Source organism: Podarcis gaigeae, assembly GCF_964106915.1.
Source record: "Podarcis gaigeae genome assembly, chromosome: 10".
NCBI classification, from domain to species: domain Eukaryota; kingdom Metazoa; phylum Chordata; class Lepidosauria; order Squamata; family Lacertidae; genus Podarcis; species Podarcis gaigeae.
This window is the reverse complement of record NC_139686.1, coordinates 11,190,298-11,208,548: the sequence shown is the minus strand read 5'-3', so window position 1 is coordinate 11,208,548 and position 18,251 is coordinate 11,190,298. Positions and strand designations below refer to the sequence as shown.

At 46.2% G+C, this 18,251-nt stretch overlaps 1 protein-coding gene across 50 annotated transcripts in view; it reads right to left on the bottom strand.

The window, feature by feature from the left end:
* The window catches only part of CELF2 (CUGBP Elav-like family member 2), a 524,207-nt gene that overhangs the window by 171,142 nt on the left and 334,814 nt on the right, over positions 1-18,251 (bottom strand). For all 50 annotated transcript variants that reach the window (XM_083700428.1, XM_083700387.1, XM_083700388.1 and 47 more), the window contains one exon: positions 9,092-9,288. In XM_083700428.1, the coding sequence (XP_083556554.1) occupies positions 9,092-9,288 (197 nt within the window). The remainder of the gene's footprint in view (positions 1-9,091; positions 9,289-18,251) is intronic.

The window sequence follows — 18,251 nt, the reverse complement described above, 5'->3', positions numbered from 1 at the left end:
ATTGGACCCACTCTCGGTCTGGTCCGCTCCATCTGCAGGATCCTGTCAAAGCAACTCCTGGGGTCTGGCCACTGTTGCATGATGACAGCTCTCACCTATTAAAACACCAGTCACTGGCGGGAGCAGGGAGCACTAGCTTTCAATGAGGGTGAACCTTTTTCATTTGCACTGAGGAGTCCCAAACAAGCACTAATCGACCTTCTCGGGCCTTAGCAACTGCTGGAGGTTGCCTAGTGTAGACACTGGCCTGCTGCATGCTGTGGTTTAGCACTAAATGGGTGACTTTTCCATTCCCTGTTTCTTTGCAGGGAATAATCATACAAGATGCACCATAAAGAAGGCTGATTGCCAAAGAATGGATGCTTTTGAATTATGGTGCTGGAGGAGACTCTTGAGAGCCCCATGGACTACAAGAAGATCAAACCTCTCCATTCTGAAGGAAATCATCACTGAGTGCTCACTGGAAGGACAGATCGTGAAGCTGAGGTTCCAATACTTTGGCCACCTCATGAGAAGAGAAGACTCCCTGGAAAAGACCCTGATGTTGGGAAAGATGGAGGGCACAAGGAGAAGGGGATGACAGAGGACGAGATGGTTGGACAGTGTTCTTGAAGCTACCAGCATGAGTTTGACCAAACTGCGGGAGTGCCTGGCGTGCTTTGGTCCAGGGGGTCACAAAGAGTCGGACACGACTAAACGGCTAAACAACAACAACATAATCATACAAGAAGCTGCTGTCTCACTATCACGAGAGCAAGTTCTCTGAGAAAAAAATAATTGAAGGAGCCACACGGACTCCTGAAGTTTGGCTGCTGCAAAACTTCAATCGCACCCTCCTTCTCCCAATTTCAATGCAAGCAGAAGCCTGTCTTTTCTCCCATCTAGAGGGCTGCTCATTAGCTAGTGTGCCAAGCCTTATATATATCAAGCATGCTTGAATCTTTTGCCGCAGCTTAAGCTCACCTGATCTTAGAGGGTTCATGCTTTGCTCTCCTATGGACCTTTTATGTGACTTCTGCCTCACCCCACATTTCCTAGAGAATGGACCCAAATGCTGGGAACAAAAGGATGAGACTGTGATTAGAGAGGGGAGGAAAGTGTGCTATCATCCACTCTTCTTCCTCATTTCAAAACCCCTCATTCTGAATGTATTTCAGATCACATGGTATGTTATTGTAGCCTCTTCTGGGGCTCTGTCTTTTCATGAAATCTCTGGTGCCTTAATCTGCAGAACAACCTCAACGCATCCTTTGACTGGAGACCTCAATTTTTCCTCTCTCCTCCTGCCCCTCAAAGGTCACTTCCATCTGGTACCAAGGCGAGCCCTTCCCTCTGCGTCTCACAGATTCTTCCCCTCCATGGCGCACCGTGTTTCATCCATAAACCTGCATCACGCATTAGTGATACTTTTCTTACAAAAGTCATTTACTGAGGCAGCGAAATAGTATCGATCGCCAATGCCAGTGCCTGCGCTGTTCCAATCAGCAGCCTGACCTGTAACCTCTCTTACTTGAGTCTTCTCTTTCTTTATCTCTACCCAGCTTCAAATTCCACAGTCAGGAAGTGCTGTGATGGTGGGGTCTGAGAGAGCTGGTGGAATGGAAAAGAAGGATTTATGGGACCCTCAGACTGGGATGCAGGGAGACACCCAGCAGGTAGGTGGGCAGACAGTGGAGTAGAATTCTCTTGGTCAAGTCATGTGTTCTAAATGCGCAAGTGGATGTGCTCCAAATGTATGGATCGGCCCCGGATCTAGCCAACACAACAGGCACTACCCGTTTTCCAGCCTGACCCAAAAGCTGTTTATAGCTGAATCAGGTCAGGGGAAACCAATTGGCAACCTAAGATGACATCACAATCTTGGAAACCTTGGGCAGTGGAAACAACGATCCAAAAACTCCTAACTTCAAAAAATGGGAGGTGCAGGATCTTTCCACTTCTCTGCAAATGCTATGTGGATATCTGCATTGAAGCTCTGCATCTGATATGCCTACAGTTCTATGCACCTGCCATGTTTTGCAAAATCTTCTTTGCAAGTGTTCCACATACCATACAAAAAAAATACCTCTGTGTGTGTGTGTGTGTGTGCGCGCGTGCGCGTGCAAAGTGGCACACATTTATGCAATACTCTATATTGCTTTTGTAAGGGAAGAAAACAGCATGAGCAGATGTTGCAGCTGAAACCCGCTTCTCAAATGCTTAAATGCCAGCAGAAAGGCGACCTGGTCTACCACCCAGGTAGGCAAAAATAGTTCAATTCAAGCTAATGGGACAGACAGAAGGATTCCTTTCAGCTGCTGCAGCGAAGGAGAGGCTTGTAAGATGTAGGGTGAATGATCCAGGAGAGAATCCTGCAGAGCTCGTTCAAAGGCTGGGTTGCCATTTCAAGACATGTGCTGATGCCGTATCCCCTTGGATTTCCTCTTTCATGGGCTCTCTGGCATTTCAGAATCCTGCCGTGCCATACTTGCTACCAAGACAGCCCAGTCCCTACTGTCCCCAAGAGCCTGGGTGAAGTTTCTGCAGAGCTGGAAGTCAGGAGACAATAGCAGAATGGGAGACCTCAGAAAACCCTGAGCAGCAACTGTCAGTTAGGGGGGAACCTTTTTCCTGTCAAGGGTTGCCTTCCCTATAGGTTAATCTGGTGGAGGCCTGCATGCCAGCAGTGAGCAGGAACCCGAGCAGAATGCGGCCCCTTCTTTCTCTTTCTTTAGTGCTGCCACTGCCTTCCCCTTTTCTGCCACTCACTTCTATTATTTGGTTATCACATTTATATGACCCTCTTTTTCGTCAAGGAACTGAAGGACATGTGCACTGTTCTCTCCACCCCAATTTTATCCTCACAACAATCCTGTGAGGTAGGTTAGGCTGAGAGGCAGTGACTGGGTGCAAGGCCACCCTGTGAGGTTTGCTTGGACACTGGTTTCTCAGGTCCTGGTTTAGCACTCTAACAACTACCCCACACTAGTATGCGCTCTCTCTCTCCCTCTCTCCCCCCCTCCACCTCTCCCCTCTCTCCCTACATTTATCACCACCCACATGAAATTAGACCAGGGCCCACATGTCTGACTCACTATAAGGTACCTTCCTATGGTTGTCCTAGGTAACAACCAGACAGTCAAACAAGTGTGTGCTGTTAGGATTTTTATCCATCTGTGCTACTCCAGCAGTAGCACTATGTTTTGTGTTTATCATGTGAGTGTCTGAGAGAGTGCGAGACAGGAAGTCTCAGTACTGTTGGAAGTTGGCTTCACTTCTGTTTGTGATGCTGTACTGTAAAAGGTAAAGGTAAAGGGACCCCTGACCATTAGATCCAGTCATGGCCGACTCTGGGCTCATCTTGCTTTATTGGTTGAAGGAGCCGGTGTACAGCTTCCGGGTCATGTGGTCAGCATGACTAAGCCACTTCTGGCGAACCAGAGCAGTGCAAGGAAATGCTGTTTACCTTCCCGCCGGAGTGGTACCTATGTATCTACTTGCACTTTGACGTGCTTTCGAACTGCTAGGTTGGCAGGAGCAGGGACCAAGCAATGGGAGCTCACCCTGTCACAGGGATTCGAACCGCTGACCTTCTGATCGGCAAGCCCTAGGCTCTGTGGTTTAAGCCACAGTGCCAACCACATCCCTGATGCTGTTCTGTACTGGTGCTCAAAGAGCACAGACATGCTGATGGATTCTCTGTACATAGACTGTAAAATAAAGTAGTTTAGAGCTACTGATGGACTCTTTCTTCTGCTACAATATGCCAGAAGACAAGTGTGCTCCTCTCAGGAGGGAGGGGTCGCTTATCACCGGTCTCTCTGGACTGAGGGAGATTTACAGCCAGGGAGGACCACCGGAGAGGCGAGTGGTGTATAAACGTAGAATATAGAACATAGCACAACTTGTGAAAAAACCCCCAATGCCAGCAAGAATGAAGTGCTGTAGAAATAAAGGGGAACTAATTCAGGATGGCCAGGAAGACAAGTCATAGAATCATAGAATCATAAGAGTTGGAAGAGACCACAAGGGTCCATCGAGTCCAACCCCCTGCCAAGCAGGAAACACCATCAGCGCACTCCTGACATATGGTTGTCAAGCCTCTGCTTAAAGACCTCCAAAGAAGGAGACTCCACCACACTCCTTGGCAGCAAATTTCACTGTCAAACAGCTCTTACTGTCAGGAAGTTCTTCCTAATGTTTAGGTGGAATCTTCTTTCTTGTAGTTTGCAACAAGCGTCAAAAGAACAACCGTGTTTGCGCTTGCTTCGTTTGTGTGGGATGGGAATTCCAAAGAACAGGTGGAACAATGCTGAAATAACATGCTCAAGTCAAAACATTTTTTAGTGTGGGGGTCTGAGGCACCGTCAACAGATCTTCACCTACAGATCTAAGTTACCAAGGTGGGATGTAGGGGGATCAAAAGAGCATAGGAAGAGCCCACCTAGTCCAGCATCTCATTCTCACAGTGGTCATTCAGATGCACCTGACTCCAACAGTGCTCTCCCACTTACAGCAACTGGTATTCAGAGACATATGGTCTCTGACAGCAGAGGTGGAACACAGCCATTGTGTCTGGCTGCCACTGATAGCCTTGTCCTCCGTGAACCTGTCTGGTTCTCTTTTACAGTCATCCAAGTTGATGGCCATCACTACCTCCGGGGGAACAGAAATCTATTCTTTCATAAGTGTCATGTGTGGAAGGCAGCGTCTCTGAGCTTTCAGCTCCCCCAGGTAGAAAAGAGGGGTTGCCTTGTTAACTCCAAAGGACAAGAGCTAGCAAACAGAAAAGTTCAACAGTGAAGAGGTCTCAAATTATCGGATCCTAGTTAAAGTTGAGGGGGTCAGGCTGTGCCTTGGCCAAAGGCCTAGTGGAACAGCTCTGTCTTGCAGGCCCTGCGGAAATATGTCAAGTCCCGCAGGGCCCTAGTCTCTTGTGACCACCAGATCAGGGCCACAGCCAAAAGGACCCTGGCTCTGGTTGAGGCCAGCCTAACCTCCCTGTGGCCCGGGACCTCCAAGATGTTTTTGTTTGAAGACCATAAGGTCCTCCATGGGGCATACCAGGAGAGGCGGTCCCAAAGGTACAAGGCGTCCTAGACTGTATAGGGCTTTAAAGATTAAAACCAGCACCTTAAACCTGATCCTGTACTCCACCGGGAGCCAGTGCAGCTGGTATAGCACCAGGTGAATGTGATCCTGCGGCGAGGACCCTGTAAGGAATCTCGCCACAGCATTCTGCACCCGCTGGAGTTTCTAGGTCAGTCTCAAGGGCAGCCCCACATAGAGTGAGTTACAATAATCAAGTCTGGAGGTGACCGTCATGTGGATCACAGTGGCTAGGCCCAGCAGCCCTTTTTCTTGGCACCAGTCCAGTATCTGTCTGTTTCCTCCTCCTTAATCTTAGTGTTGGCCTTGTATAAATCACCAGGGTAAAGGGCGAGGGTAAAACTAGAGTGAGCTGGCTCTGCCTGTCTTTGGCTCTGGCGCCACCTAGAGTTGGCCTCCTTGCCGTCTGCCCAACCACTCCCAATGGGCACCAGCCACCATTGCCTGCAAGCTGAAATAATCATGACTAGCAGACACTGAAAGACTTAATCCTCCATGAATCTGTCTAAATGTCTCTTAGGACTTTCCAAGCTGGTGCCCATCGATATACCTCTGGGCAGTAAATCACATAAGCGAACTTTGCAGCATATGATAATTTAGTTATGAGCTCATGAATAAATCTCTCTCTCAACTCAGCAAAGAAACAAGATACAGAAATAAAAATTCTATCCCCCCAAAAATCTATGCACACATGCACAACACATCCAAAAATGCAAACTTTGTTGCAGACCCAAATTTTGAAAAGTTTTAATTTGGACAGTTTCTCCAGTTTGCAAAACTTGTCCCAATTACAGGAGTTAGGGCTTGTAGAATGGAGGCCCAATTTCCAGAGAGCTGAAGGATAAGTGCCTAGGAAAACGCTGCTCTCTGCTTCCGCCTTCAGCTCCTGCCACACAGAATTGGCAGCAGCACAGAGAAGACAGGAAAACAAGTGAAGTAGGACATTTGTAGTTAGAGGGTAGAGAAGGCAGTTGGTAATGACAGCAGAGGAGAAAGCAGGAGCTGTCGGTTGTTTTTGACAGGGACTGTAAGAAACTCAGACAGCAGCCTCAAAAACAGCTCAAAGAGATCCTCTCCTTGCCCCTGCTGGGAGATGCTCAGCTTGGGTATAGATAGATAGTCAAGTGGAACAGAGCCAGCAAAAAATAATCAAACATTCTGAATCACTGACACTGAGAAGATGCTTGAAGGTAAGGATGCCAATTAGAACATACTCCTTTGTCAACTGCCCAATCGCAGAGCCCTCCGCCCAAAGGTCTTTGATGTAAACAAATCCAGACAGACGCCACTGTTTAACTGTGGTTAAGGCAGCTTAACCGCAAACTGGCACAAAGTCAAAATTCACAAACCATGATTTGCAACAGGTCAGCAAATCAGAATAACAAAAGGTATGGTTTGATTTCCAGGAACGTAGCTGAGCTGGTTTGCACAGCAAAAGTCACAAAACCTCGGGATACCTTAAAAAGCATGTTTCGCACGCCAGCTGCAGTTTGGCGCAATGTCCAAATTGACAAGCCAGTTAGTGTCATTGGTCTGCAGCTGGAGGTTGTTGTGCCATAGAAGCAGGGCTGAGCAAATGTAAAACGAAACAAACAGGCCTGAACTATGGTTTGCCTGTCAGAAAATCAAACCAGTAAACCATAGTTCAGGCCTGCATTGACAACTGGTGGTTTGTGATTGGCTAGCAAGTTACTATCAGAAGCCCTACTTTGGGTTTGCCAACCATATTTTGAGCTACCTGAGATTCTGCATGATGTCTCAATGGACAAATTATAGTAACAGCCATTGCTTTGCCTCCATCAGTTCCCCCAACTGGAAACAGAAACAAACTTTGGAAGTCCTGAAGCTGAGAGGGTAAAAAACAGAAGCAGACAAGCAGCTCTAAAAAAAAGGTTTGCCTGCCAGATGTTTGGATCTTCAAATCACTGCCCAAGTTCTAAGCAGTGGTTAGCGCAAACCATCATTGGCCACAATACCTCACCGAGACTTTAAGCCTACACACAGCACTGGGAAGTTATCCATCTTTGACTTTGTCCCAAAGTTTTATCGGGGGGGGGGGGGGGAACTGTTATCAGAAAAGTAGCCAGCACATGGGTCACAAGCTGCATTTAAAAAACAAAATAAAATTGATGTGACAGATAAGTTGTGCATCCTCAAAGATTGAGCAATCGAGTCCATGCCTCCACCCCATAACCAACCCTTCCGGCAGTGAAAAGGCACTGAAACCCTTTGCAAGTGTTTGACGTCTCATATATTTCAGAATTCATAAGGGAATGGTGGAGCCATATTTTCTGGCCCCTTCCCCTCCGTCACATCCCTGTCCCTGCCACCTTCAAAGGAACATAGGATGAGGCCTTGTGCTGAGCTGTATCATTGGCCCATCTAGAACAGGGGTGCCCAAACTTTTTTTCAAAGAGGGCCAGATTTGATGGAGTTTAACCCCAAAGTTGTTGAACTTTTTTTAGGATTGAAGTTGCTGAGCTTTTTTAAAAGGATTTAACCCCAGGACATATACTGCCACAGGGGCTGGATTAAACCAACTGGCATGCCAGATTAGGCCCCCCAAACAGACTTTGGACATGCCTGATCTAGAACCACTGAACCATTGAGTTGGATGAGGCCTTGAGAATTATCTACTTCAGGGGTCAGCAAACTTTTTCAGCAGGGGGGCGGTCCACTGTTCCTCAGACCTTGTGGGGGGGGTGGGGGTGGACTATATTTTGAAAAAAATAAAAATGAACGAATTTATATGTCCCACAAATAACCCAGAGATGCATTTGAAATAAAAGGACACGTTCTACTCATGTATAAACACACTGATTCCTGGACCATCCGCAGGCCAGATTTAGAAGGCGATTGGTCCAGATCCGGCCCCCGGGCCTTAGTTTGCCTCCCCATGATTTAGTTCAACCCCTTGCAATGCAGGAGTCCTGTACAGGGATTGAACCTGCAACCTTGGCATCATCAGCACCACATGCTAACTAATTTATCCCATCTCCCTAATCTAGCTCAGTGGTGTCTCCATTGACCAAAAGGGTTTCGGGCAAGGAGTTGTTCCAGGACCTACCTGGAGACACCACTGGGGACTGAACCTGGGACCTTCTGCACATTTTTGTGTGCAGTTCTGCCCAATATGGACCTTTTTGCAAACCGGTCTTGCCTACTGTAATGCATGTTTGCATTTTACGTTCACCAATATACACATTTATACGTAGACTTCACCCCAACACCTGCATTTATGTGCACTTGACTTGGGCTGGAGAACTGCCTTGCAAAATTCGAAGAAGAGTTGGGTTTCTATTTGCATATTGTTTCTGAGAGCACTGATTAGGGAAGACTTTAATTGCACTGAATTGAATTCCTCCCCATCCCTACGTATGCAACCAAAAGGGTATCAGCCACACACAAGAGAGAGATATCAACAGGCTCTGGGAAACCCCCAGTGTTTGCAGAAGTGCAGTGAAAGTTTAGAGGGAGGAAAATGCAATGGGAGGGGTAGTGGAAACAAAAGTTATGTTCAGTAGTTATGAAATGCTGACTGCAGGGTGGGTGGGAGCAGGAGGTGGAGGAAGGGAGATTGGAAACACAACAGAGAATCCTGAATCCTGAACAGCAGCGTTCCACGCTGCAACATCTTACTCCTCCCATTAAAAATGTGCTAGGGTTCAACAGAACATCTCTGTGTTTTCAGGAAGAAGCAGTATCCTTTATTATTGTTGTTGTTGCACAGCCCTAACCCCATCCCTCCCCCTGTTTGAAGACACAACAGAAATCTCAAAACTGCAAATAAAATTCAAACCCGTATTCATGATTCTCACACAACCCGCCAGACGATTCCGTATGGGAGCAAGAACCCAAATGCTACTCTCCCTACCTAGACACAACCATCCTTAGAAACACTGGATGGATGAATGTGATGGGAATTTTGGTTGCAGGAGGACCCCACTCTCCCCTGCCCCAACAAGAACCTCATTCTCACCCCACTGTTGTTGTCTTGCCATACCTTTGCTTTGGGGAGGATTCTGGCTCCGATCTCGGAGAACGTTGATCTGGTAGACAGCTCCGTAAGGCTCAAAAAGTTCCTTTAGCTCCTTTTCTGACCACGAACGGGGGATCTGTCCGACAAACATCTTAATGGCATCTGGGTCTGGCTGATCTGAATGATCCAAAGCTCCATTCATCTTGTTAGCTGTGCCGTTACTGGAGAGAGAGAGAGAGAGAAAGGGGAAAAGGAGAGCTCCGTCAGCGGGAACATTTTCTGTTTTTTGAAATAATGTCATTTGCAAGCAGAAAAGGAATAACAAGCAACAGTCAATGGAGAGGGAAATAGAGCACAACTAACGCTTCCAAACTGATTAAGTGCCACCGCCAACAAAATACCATGTTAATGCCGTGAACAAACAACAGCAAAAACGTGTCATTACGTTATTCTCCGACTGCAAGCGGCCGCTTGAATCCATCACGTACAAAGAGGGTGCCAAGCTCAAGTCACAAAACGGCGCTTGTGGCTCTCAAAAGAAAAGGCCATTTTAAGGAGACGTACGGGGGCTACTGTACAAGCACGCTGCTCTCTGGCAGAACAGAAAATCAGTGCAGGGACACCCTTCCCCCACGAGGGCTCCCGAGGCGGCAGAGTATCCGCCCCCCAGTGCAAGTGTGTTTGGATTCTGAAACACTCAAAAGTCACGTGAAAGGGTATACAAAGCAGCCGGCAAGATATCCGATGAGTAATGCAAAAACCGGCCTCTGCATGTGTCATATTGTTGCACAAAACTGAAAAAAAATGCTCCGGCCAGGCAGATTCCTTGCTGCCAATATAGTGTAGGACAAAGATATTTTACTTCCTGCAGCAGAATCCAAAGAGTGGCCTCTTCCACTCCTCCTTTGCTTAAGAGCCAATGCTTAAAAAAAACCAAAACAGCAACACCTCACTACATTATTCTGATATCAGTTTCATCCGTCCCCCTATATTCTTCCACCTGAAGCAGTTTGCTTCATGGCGAACAAGGCTGGGCACACAATTCTGTTCACTCTGGCTCCGGGGGTTTTTTCATCGCCGGTGTGAGGTCATATGAGGTCAGCCACAATCCACAGGTCCTCTGCGAAATACAGTGGTACCTCGGGTTACAGATGCTTCAGGTTACAGACTCCGCTAACCCAGAAATAGTACCTCAGGTTAAGAACTTTGCTTCAGGGTGAGAACTGAAATCATGCAGCGGCAGCAGGAGGTCCCATTAGCTAAAGTGGTTCCTCAGGTTAAGAACAGTTTCAGGTATAATAATAATAATGATAATAACAACAACAACAACAACAACAACAACAATAATAATAATAATTTATTTATTATTTATACCCCACCCATCTGGCTGAGTCTCCCCAGCCACTCTGGGCAGCTCCCAATCGAATGTTAAAAACAGTACAGCATCAAATATTAAAAACTTCCCTAAACAGGGCTACCTTCAGATGTCTTTTAAAGATAGGATAGCTGCTTATTTCCTTCACATCTGAAGGGAGGGTGTTAAGAACGGACCTCCGGAACGAATTAAGTTCTTAACACGAGGTACCACTGTATTCCTGTTTGATGCATTCCCTCAAACCGGCTTCCAGCCTACCTGAAAATGGAAGCCGTGGTTAAGCTGAAGTGTGTTCCTTTCAGGCAGCCAACTGCACATGCGCAGAGGGGACTGCATGTGCACATGGGAGTTTCAGGGAACTGGAGTTGGGTGCAGGGAAACAATTCAGGGAATGAGCAGCAGGGTAAAGAAATCTCCACCCTCTCTGTGGTCTGCACATCAACGTAAGAATCAGTGGCGTAGCGTGGGTTGTCAGCACCTGGGGCAAGGCAAGTAATTTGCACCCCCTAACCCGTGGATTTGCGCCCCCTAACCCGTGGATTTGCACCCCCTAACCCTAACCCCCAGATATTGCGCCCGGTGAGGCCGGCCCCCCCTGCACCCCCCACGCTACACCACTGGTAAGAATGCAACTTGAAACACAGCAGAAGGAATGGAACTTCCTGCATCTCAAGCCGCTAATGTGTACAGTGGTACCTCTAGTTATGAACTCAGTTCGATCCGGAGGTCCGTCCTTAACCTGAAACTGCTCTTAACTAGAGGTGTGCTTTCGCTAATGGGGGCCTCTTGCTGCCGCTGCACTGCTGACACACAATTTCCATTCTCATTCTGGGGCAAAGTTTGCAAGTCGAGGTAACTCTTCCAGGTTAGCGGAGTTTGTAACCTGAAGCGTTTGCAACCTGAGGCTTTTGTAACTCGAGGTACCACTGTACATAACTCAAGCTGCTAATAAATTACCTATAATAAAAAAGAAAAGAAAAGAAGGGAACGTGCTTTATTTCAACCCAGGAGCCCATCATCTGTTTTATATGGCATAAACAAAAAAGAAAAGGGGTCCAAAAAACTATTTACATCCTGTAAAGTACAAATAAGGTACAGAGTCAGGTGTTGGTCTGACACAGTCGATATAAATTAAAAAATTGTCCAGTAGCACCTTAGAGACCAACTAAGTTTGTTCTGGGTATAAGCTTTCGTGTGCATGCACACTTCTTCAGATACCAAGATACAGAGGTTTACCGAATCCTACCAAAAGGAAAGATGAGCCAGAAGGCAGACTATGAGCACTGTTTAGGTTGGCAGAGTAGTAGCCAGCAGGATCTGACCCTTAAGGCACATCTCATTGAAGAGTTTCCTTTGACCAGTGTAATTAATGGAAATAGCACGAGAGAAGCTCCCCATTCACTACAGTGATATTGAGCCAAGTTATTTCATTCATGTATGTATAAAACTAGTCCTATGCCACCTTTAGGGGAACGGCCCAACCATGTTGACTCACAGCAATATAAAATGTTATGAAATCAACAATAACAATAAAGGGAGCAGTGATAAATCACCATTAAAACCCCTAAACACAATACAGTTCAGAGAGCTTCACCACATTCACACAATACATTCAGAACACTGTGATATCACCTTAAAACACCCCCAAAGAATTCTGGGAGTTGCAGTTTGTTAAAAGTGTTGAGAGTTGTTAGGCTAGTTCCCCATCCCCGCCACAGAACTACAATTCCCAGAGTTCCCTGTGAAGAAATATTGACGGCTAAACCGCTCTGAGAATTGTAACACACTGAGAGGAAGAGGAATCTGCTAACAACCCCCAGCACCCTTAACAAACTACAGCTCCCAGAATTCTTTGGCGGAAGCCATTTAAAGTGGCATCATAGTGCTTTAAATGTAAAGTGCAAGTGTTACCACAACTTTTAAAAATAAAATAAATGAATGTGGAAAACTGAATTTAAAGATTGGAATAATGAGAAACTCAAAGGAATTGAAATTGACAGATTTCCCCATTCTTGGCCTCAAGTGATGGCCCTGTGTGCCCGCACTGTCTGCCTCATTCAAGGGTTAAAGCCAGCAGACACAACGCAAAGATGACATGCACCGCTCACAAAGGAGGCACAAATTAAATATCGGAAGAGGGGAGACCACAAGTGCGTTCCGTGCCCCGGGGCTACAAACATGCGCACGGAGAAATCACTCAGCAGCCCCCGCCTCGTCTCTCCCGAAACATAAGCACACCTGAACACATTAATATGCCTCGATTAACTCCTTTCTTCGCAGCCCTCTCAAGTCCAGAAAGGAGCGGGGAACGGCATGAAAGACAGGTTTCAAAACCAATGATGAGAAGTTTGATCACCAATTCCGCTGCTCGCCTAACCTTGCGTCGTTCTGCCATTTCAATTACCCAACATTGCCTCTCTCTTTCTCCTGGGTCCCTTGGATCACAGTTGGGGTGTGGAGAAGAGGATGGGGCTCCAGACATCTTTTTAGGGATGCTGTGGAAAATGATCTCGGATCCCAGAAAGGCGACCGCTTTACGGAAGATCCCCCACTCCCCATTTCCATTCCTGCCTTGACACACATCCAAGAAAAATCATTTGACTCCCACTTCCATTCTTCTCTGGCTTTCCCCACAGCAAGAAACACTCATCCTCCTCCCTCTTCCTGCAGATCAAACTGAGTTGCTCTTTTTTTTATTCCATCTATGCATGAAGCATGAGGTAAGGTTCGTTTTTCACAACTGGCCCTTCCCCTTGACCAAGCCCCAAATGTCACCTGGGCAGGTGAGAGGCCAATGTGATTCTTCTTTTCCTTAATATGAGGGTGTGCACTGCTTCGTTAGGCTGCCTGTCTCAGAGCCACAGTCAGGACCGGCCCACCCATGAGGCAAGGCGGCAAGATCCACAGGGGCAGCAGATCCCGATAAAGAATCATAGCATCCCATACTCTACCAACTGAGCTAGATCTTTCTCTCCCTCTTGTTCCTCATGTACGTAGATATTCCCTCAACACTTCTTCCCTGGCAGGGAAGGAGACATCATTTTGGGGGTTTGCCTTAGGCGTCAAAATGTCTTGGGCCAGCCCTGGTTGTAGTAAACCTGCTGTTTCTCCAGGTTTTTTTTTAACTCACTGGGCTCCAGCTTCTGGTTTCAAGAGTAGCGACTTGAGATCAATTTATACAACCCTAAGCAAAATGCATCTTCTGCTTCTACTGTTTTGCATACAGAAAGTTCAATTCCTGGCATCTTCATCTAAGGCTGAGAAGATATCCTTGTCTGAAATCTTGCAGTGATGATGATGATGATGATGATGATAATGATAATAATATATTATTATTTATACCCCGCCCATCTGGCTGAGTTTCCCCAGCCACTCTGGGCAGCTCCCTATCGAGTGTTAAAAACAATACAGCATTAAATATTAAAAACTTGGTGTTGCTACCAATCAGTATAGACAACACTGAACCAGATGGACCGATGGTCTGACTCAGTTTAAGGAGCTTCCTGCATTCCTCATACCAGGAACCACTCAGATATAGGGATACTCGGATGCATTAGGTTCAGATACAGTTCAGCATTTTAGATTCATTCGGTGTTTTATTTTATCACATTCTTTTTCATCTCATCAGTTCGATGCAAATATTAAGCAAGTATGGCCATTTCAACTTTCTCAGAATGAAAATTTGCTCGCGCCACACTGAATTTTTGTATCGATAAGAAGTGCATTAGATAACCAAAAGAAGCAACTCCTAGCAGTGCCTGATTTATAACACAGAAACCAACTACCTTATAATAATGATCATGGGACATCAAGAAAGTATAAAACAAGGCAGCTACATAAAAACATGAATTATTCCAGAAATATAACATTGATTTGTCCTTGAATCTTTCCGCCACACTTGCCATCCTCTTGGCCACACCAGTGTTGCATGCCACACCCTTTGAGAACCAATGCTCTGGGACATCAGAAATGTTTCCAATGCGAAATGAAGTTTTTCCAGTGCAAATTAGACTAATTGGCATGGGATTTTTTTTTGAGGGGGGGGGGGACTCATGTCGCTGCTCTGGTAACAGTTGAATAAAGGACCACTTGTAAATTAACAGGAAGGATTCGAAACCTGTGGGATCAGAGATTCTTAGAAGACTGGAGTAAATATATGAACTATTTGAAAAGTAATTGTGATGAACAGATTATGCTAGTAGGACTGCAAGAAGTTTCATAAGGTGGATTACTTGAAATACTGGAAAAAAGACTGTGAAGAGAATTATTAGTTAAGGACATTTAAATGTAATATAGAAATTAAGAAATGCAGAATAAGTGATGAAGAACGGGAAATCATCAGCGGTGTTGACGGAAGTCTAAAACATTGTATAAGACGAGAAGATATGTTGTATGATTCTTGGAACTGGTGTGTGTGTGTGTGTGTGTGTGTGTGTGTATACAGTGGTACCTCAGGTTAAGTACTTAATTCGTTTTCCAGAGTTTCTGAAACTGTTCTTAACCTGAAGCACCACTTTAGCTAATGGGGCCTCCCGCTGCTGCTGCGCCGCCAGAGCACAATTTCTGTTCTTATCCTGAAGCAAAGTTCTTAACCCGAGGTACTATTTCTGGGTTAGCGGAGTTTGTAACCTGAAGCGTATGTAACTTGAAGCATCTGTAACCTGAGGTACCACTGTGTGTGTGTATAATAAAGGACCACTTTTGGGTTGGGTGGATTACACGCACTGGTGCCAACTCCAGCAGGCCCCGGGTGCCTGGGCACCCATAATTTTTTTAATGTGGGTACCCGGACTCTACCCCTGCCACTCACCACCCACTGCCATGCACCTCCCCACCAGGGTCCCGTTTCATTAATGGTTCTGGAGAGGACGTGTGGTCAGAAGCAGAGAGATGGGGAGCTTTAAAAGGATTAAAGGTTTGACATTGATGCGGAGTGCGACCGGGAGCTTAAGGAGAGGCGTGATGATGTCACGGCCGATGGGAGAGGAAGACTATGCTGCGGTATGTATTATGTGTGCATGGGGGAGAGGGATAATGCATTAACAGGATTGCTAATCCCAGCTTTAGCTGCTGTGGTCGGGAGCGCTGTTGTTGTTTTAAGTGCATTCTGGTTTTCTTCTTGCAAAATTGGATAGAGGGTTTTGCTTGTTCATGTTTATTGCCACGTTGTGTAGCCCGAGGTTTCCGGAGGCCCGTCCTCGTCGCTGCGCAGCTGCCCTTCCAAGCAAGGAAGGGAGAAGTTCGCACCGCTGAGCTTGTGTTCGGGAGCCGAGTGCCAACTCCAGAGAACTAAATCCAAGCAATTAACTCCAGGAAATGCTGCGCAATGCAACACATTTCAAGATTGGCACAGACACATGTGACGGGCATACCGGCCGGATTTAGGAGATGCAGGAGGCTATTTTAGTAATTTCCGAGAGCGCATGACCCAAACGAAAGCTACGTTGATCGGATCCAACGCGGCTGCATTATCTAAATAGCTTCCTTGAAAACAAGACTGGAACTCCCAGCTGGACGTGCTTTAAAGCAGGGCTGTCAGGTGCAAGGTCCAAGAGCCTTGCCAGACCTTTTGGAGTCTTACACAACCCACACTCCACAACAACTGATTGAATGGCTTAGGGAGCAAAGGACCTGCTCCTTCGTGGTTCAACACCAGCCTAAGGGTGGGCGAATCTGTTTCACCTCCAGTCTGTGCGACTTTTGAATGTCTATTTATCTCATCATTCTGTACTGCGCCTACAGTACAGTCATACCTTGGGTTACAGCCTCTTCAGGTTGCGGTTTTTTTGGGTTGCGGACCGCCAAAACCCGGAAGTACCAGAATGGGTTACTTCTGGGTTTCAGCGGCCGCGCATGCGCAGAACCGCTAAGTCGCACTTTGCGCATGCGCAGAAGGGCCGAATCGCAACCCATGCGTGCGCAGACGCGTGTTGCGAACGCTGTGGGTTGCAAACGTGCATCCCGCACGGATCACGTTCGCAATCCGAGCATCCACTATATTATTTTTTTTTAAAAAAACCCCAATCAAAATGCCAATTTAAATGTACAACTGTGTTGCAACATTTCAAGAAGAGTAGAATCCGGCAGGTGCAGAGGTTCCGACCAACCCCTTAGCCAAAGTCGTGGAACTGGGTTCGCTTTCCATCAGAATTTGCAAAGCCCGATTTCCTCAAGAACTCATACGCCAGCCTCCTCTGGTTCCATTTAAATCAGCAGGGCAATGACCAGTCCATCTACCCAGTATTGCCATGGGAATACTGGGGGGGCTGCATTGTGCTGTCTCAGGCCTTTGGTCCATCCAGTCAGTGTTGTCTGCCCTGCCTGGCAGTGGCTCTCAAGAGTCCCAGGTTTTAAAGAAAGAGGTCTTTCCAGGCCCTGCTTGGGGGTGCTGAACCTTTTGCATCCATCAGCTTTCCCGAAAGACCAGGTCCATCAGGCACCTCCCACCCCTGAACTATGCAAGCTGATCATTGTAAGAACAACTGTTTAAGAATCGGTGCTTGGGTTTTATTTTTTCCTCTTCCCTCCCTGTCCCTTTCACCTTGTGTGTCATTCCATATATATCTGTAAGCCTGTGGGCAGGGACTGTTTTGTTTTAATGGACTATATGCAAGCCACACTGGGAGCCTTTCTGTCTGGAGAGTGGGGTACAAATGATGATGAGGAGGAGGATTAGGATTAACATCAGAATGTATTAAGGGAATTATTGTAATATTTTGAAATGCAGTAGAACTATGAGATGATTAGGATTCCCTCCAATCTTGAAGCATGGGAAGTCAGCTAAAAAATAATAATAATTTATAATTAGGCATAACATTGGGAGTGTTTGATTATTGGATAATTTGTAATACATAATTTGGTTTGATTGGAAATTTTTAATAAATATTTTTTTAAAAAAACAAAATATGATGATGATGATGATGATGATGATATACTCTTGACTCTCTCTGACAAAGCCCCTTTCACTTTGCTGGCTCCCTTTGACTGAAGACACCAGTGCGGAACTTTCTCCATGCAAAGCCCACAGGCTAGACCTGAGTGCAACAACACTGGTGATTCCCATCAACCTGGATTCCTGCTTTGCAGGGGGTTGGACTAGATGACCCCTGAGGTTCCTTCCAACTGTACAATCTCATGATTTTATGAAACACTCACTGCCTCCAACAGTGAAGGGAGAATGCAGCGATTGATCAAGGGCCTTAACTATTTCAGTTTAAACAGCTCTGCGTTAAAGAATATCAACAATTTTTCAGCTATGCTTAAATCACACGGTTCTTGTCAATGAAAGCAGACTGTGGCATTCCCTTTTGTGTTGACAATTTCCATGCTTCCACCCTCTTTGTTAGCTTGGTATCTCATGCCTCTCACAAGGATTCCCCTGCTCTCCCATCTCCTAACGATCAGAATACAGGAATAAATAAAATAGTTCCATTGGTGAAACCTGTAATAAGATTGCCATTTTGAGAGAGAGAGAGAGAGAGAGAGAGAGAGAGAGAGAGAGATAGAGAGAGAGAGAGATCCAGCATCATCAACACTGCCACGACTTTTTTTTTAAAAAAAACAACAAACAGAGAGTTTTTGGTTTTTAAAAAGGAGGGGGGACACCCCACAAAACATCTGGCGCGGAGAATACAGATGATCGTTTGTTTATATCTTTCTCTCTCTGTCTAACTGCCTTTTCCAAACACAGCCAGATGGAGCCTTTCAAAATCAAATTAATTTCAGATTAATTCACTCTGGACCAACGCCAGTTTCTTGACTCTATGCTTTGAGGCACTATCTAAATTGATTTACAGTCATGAACTTAAA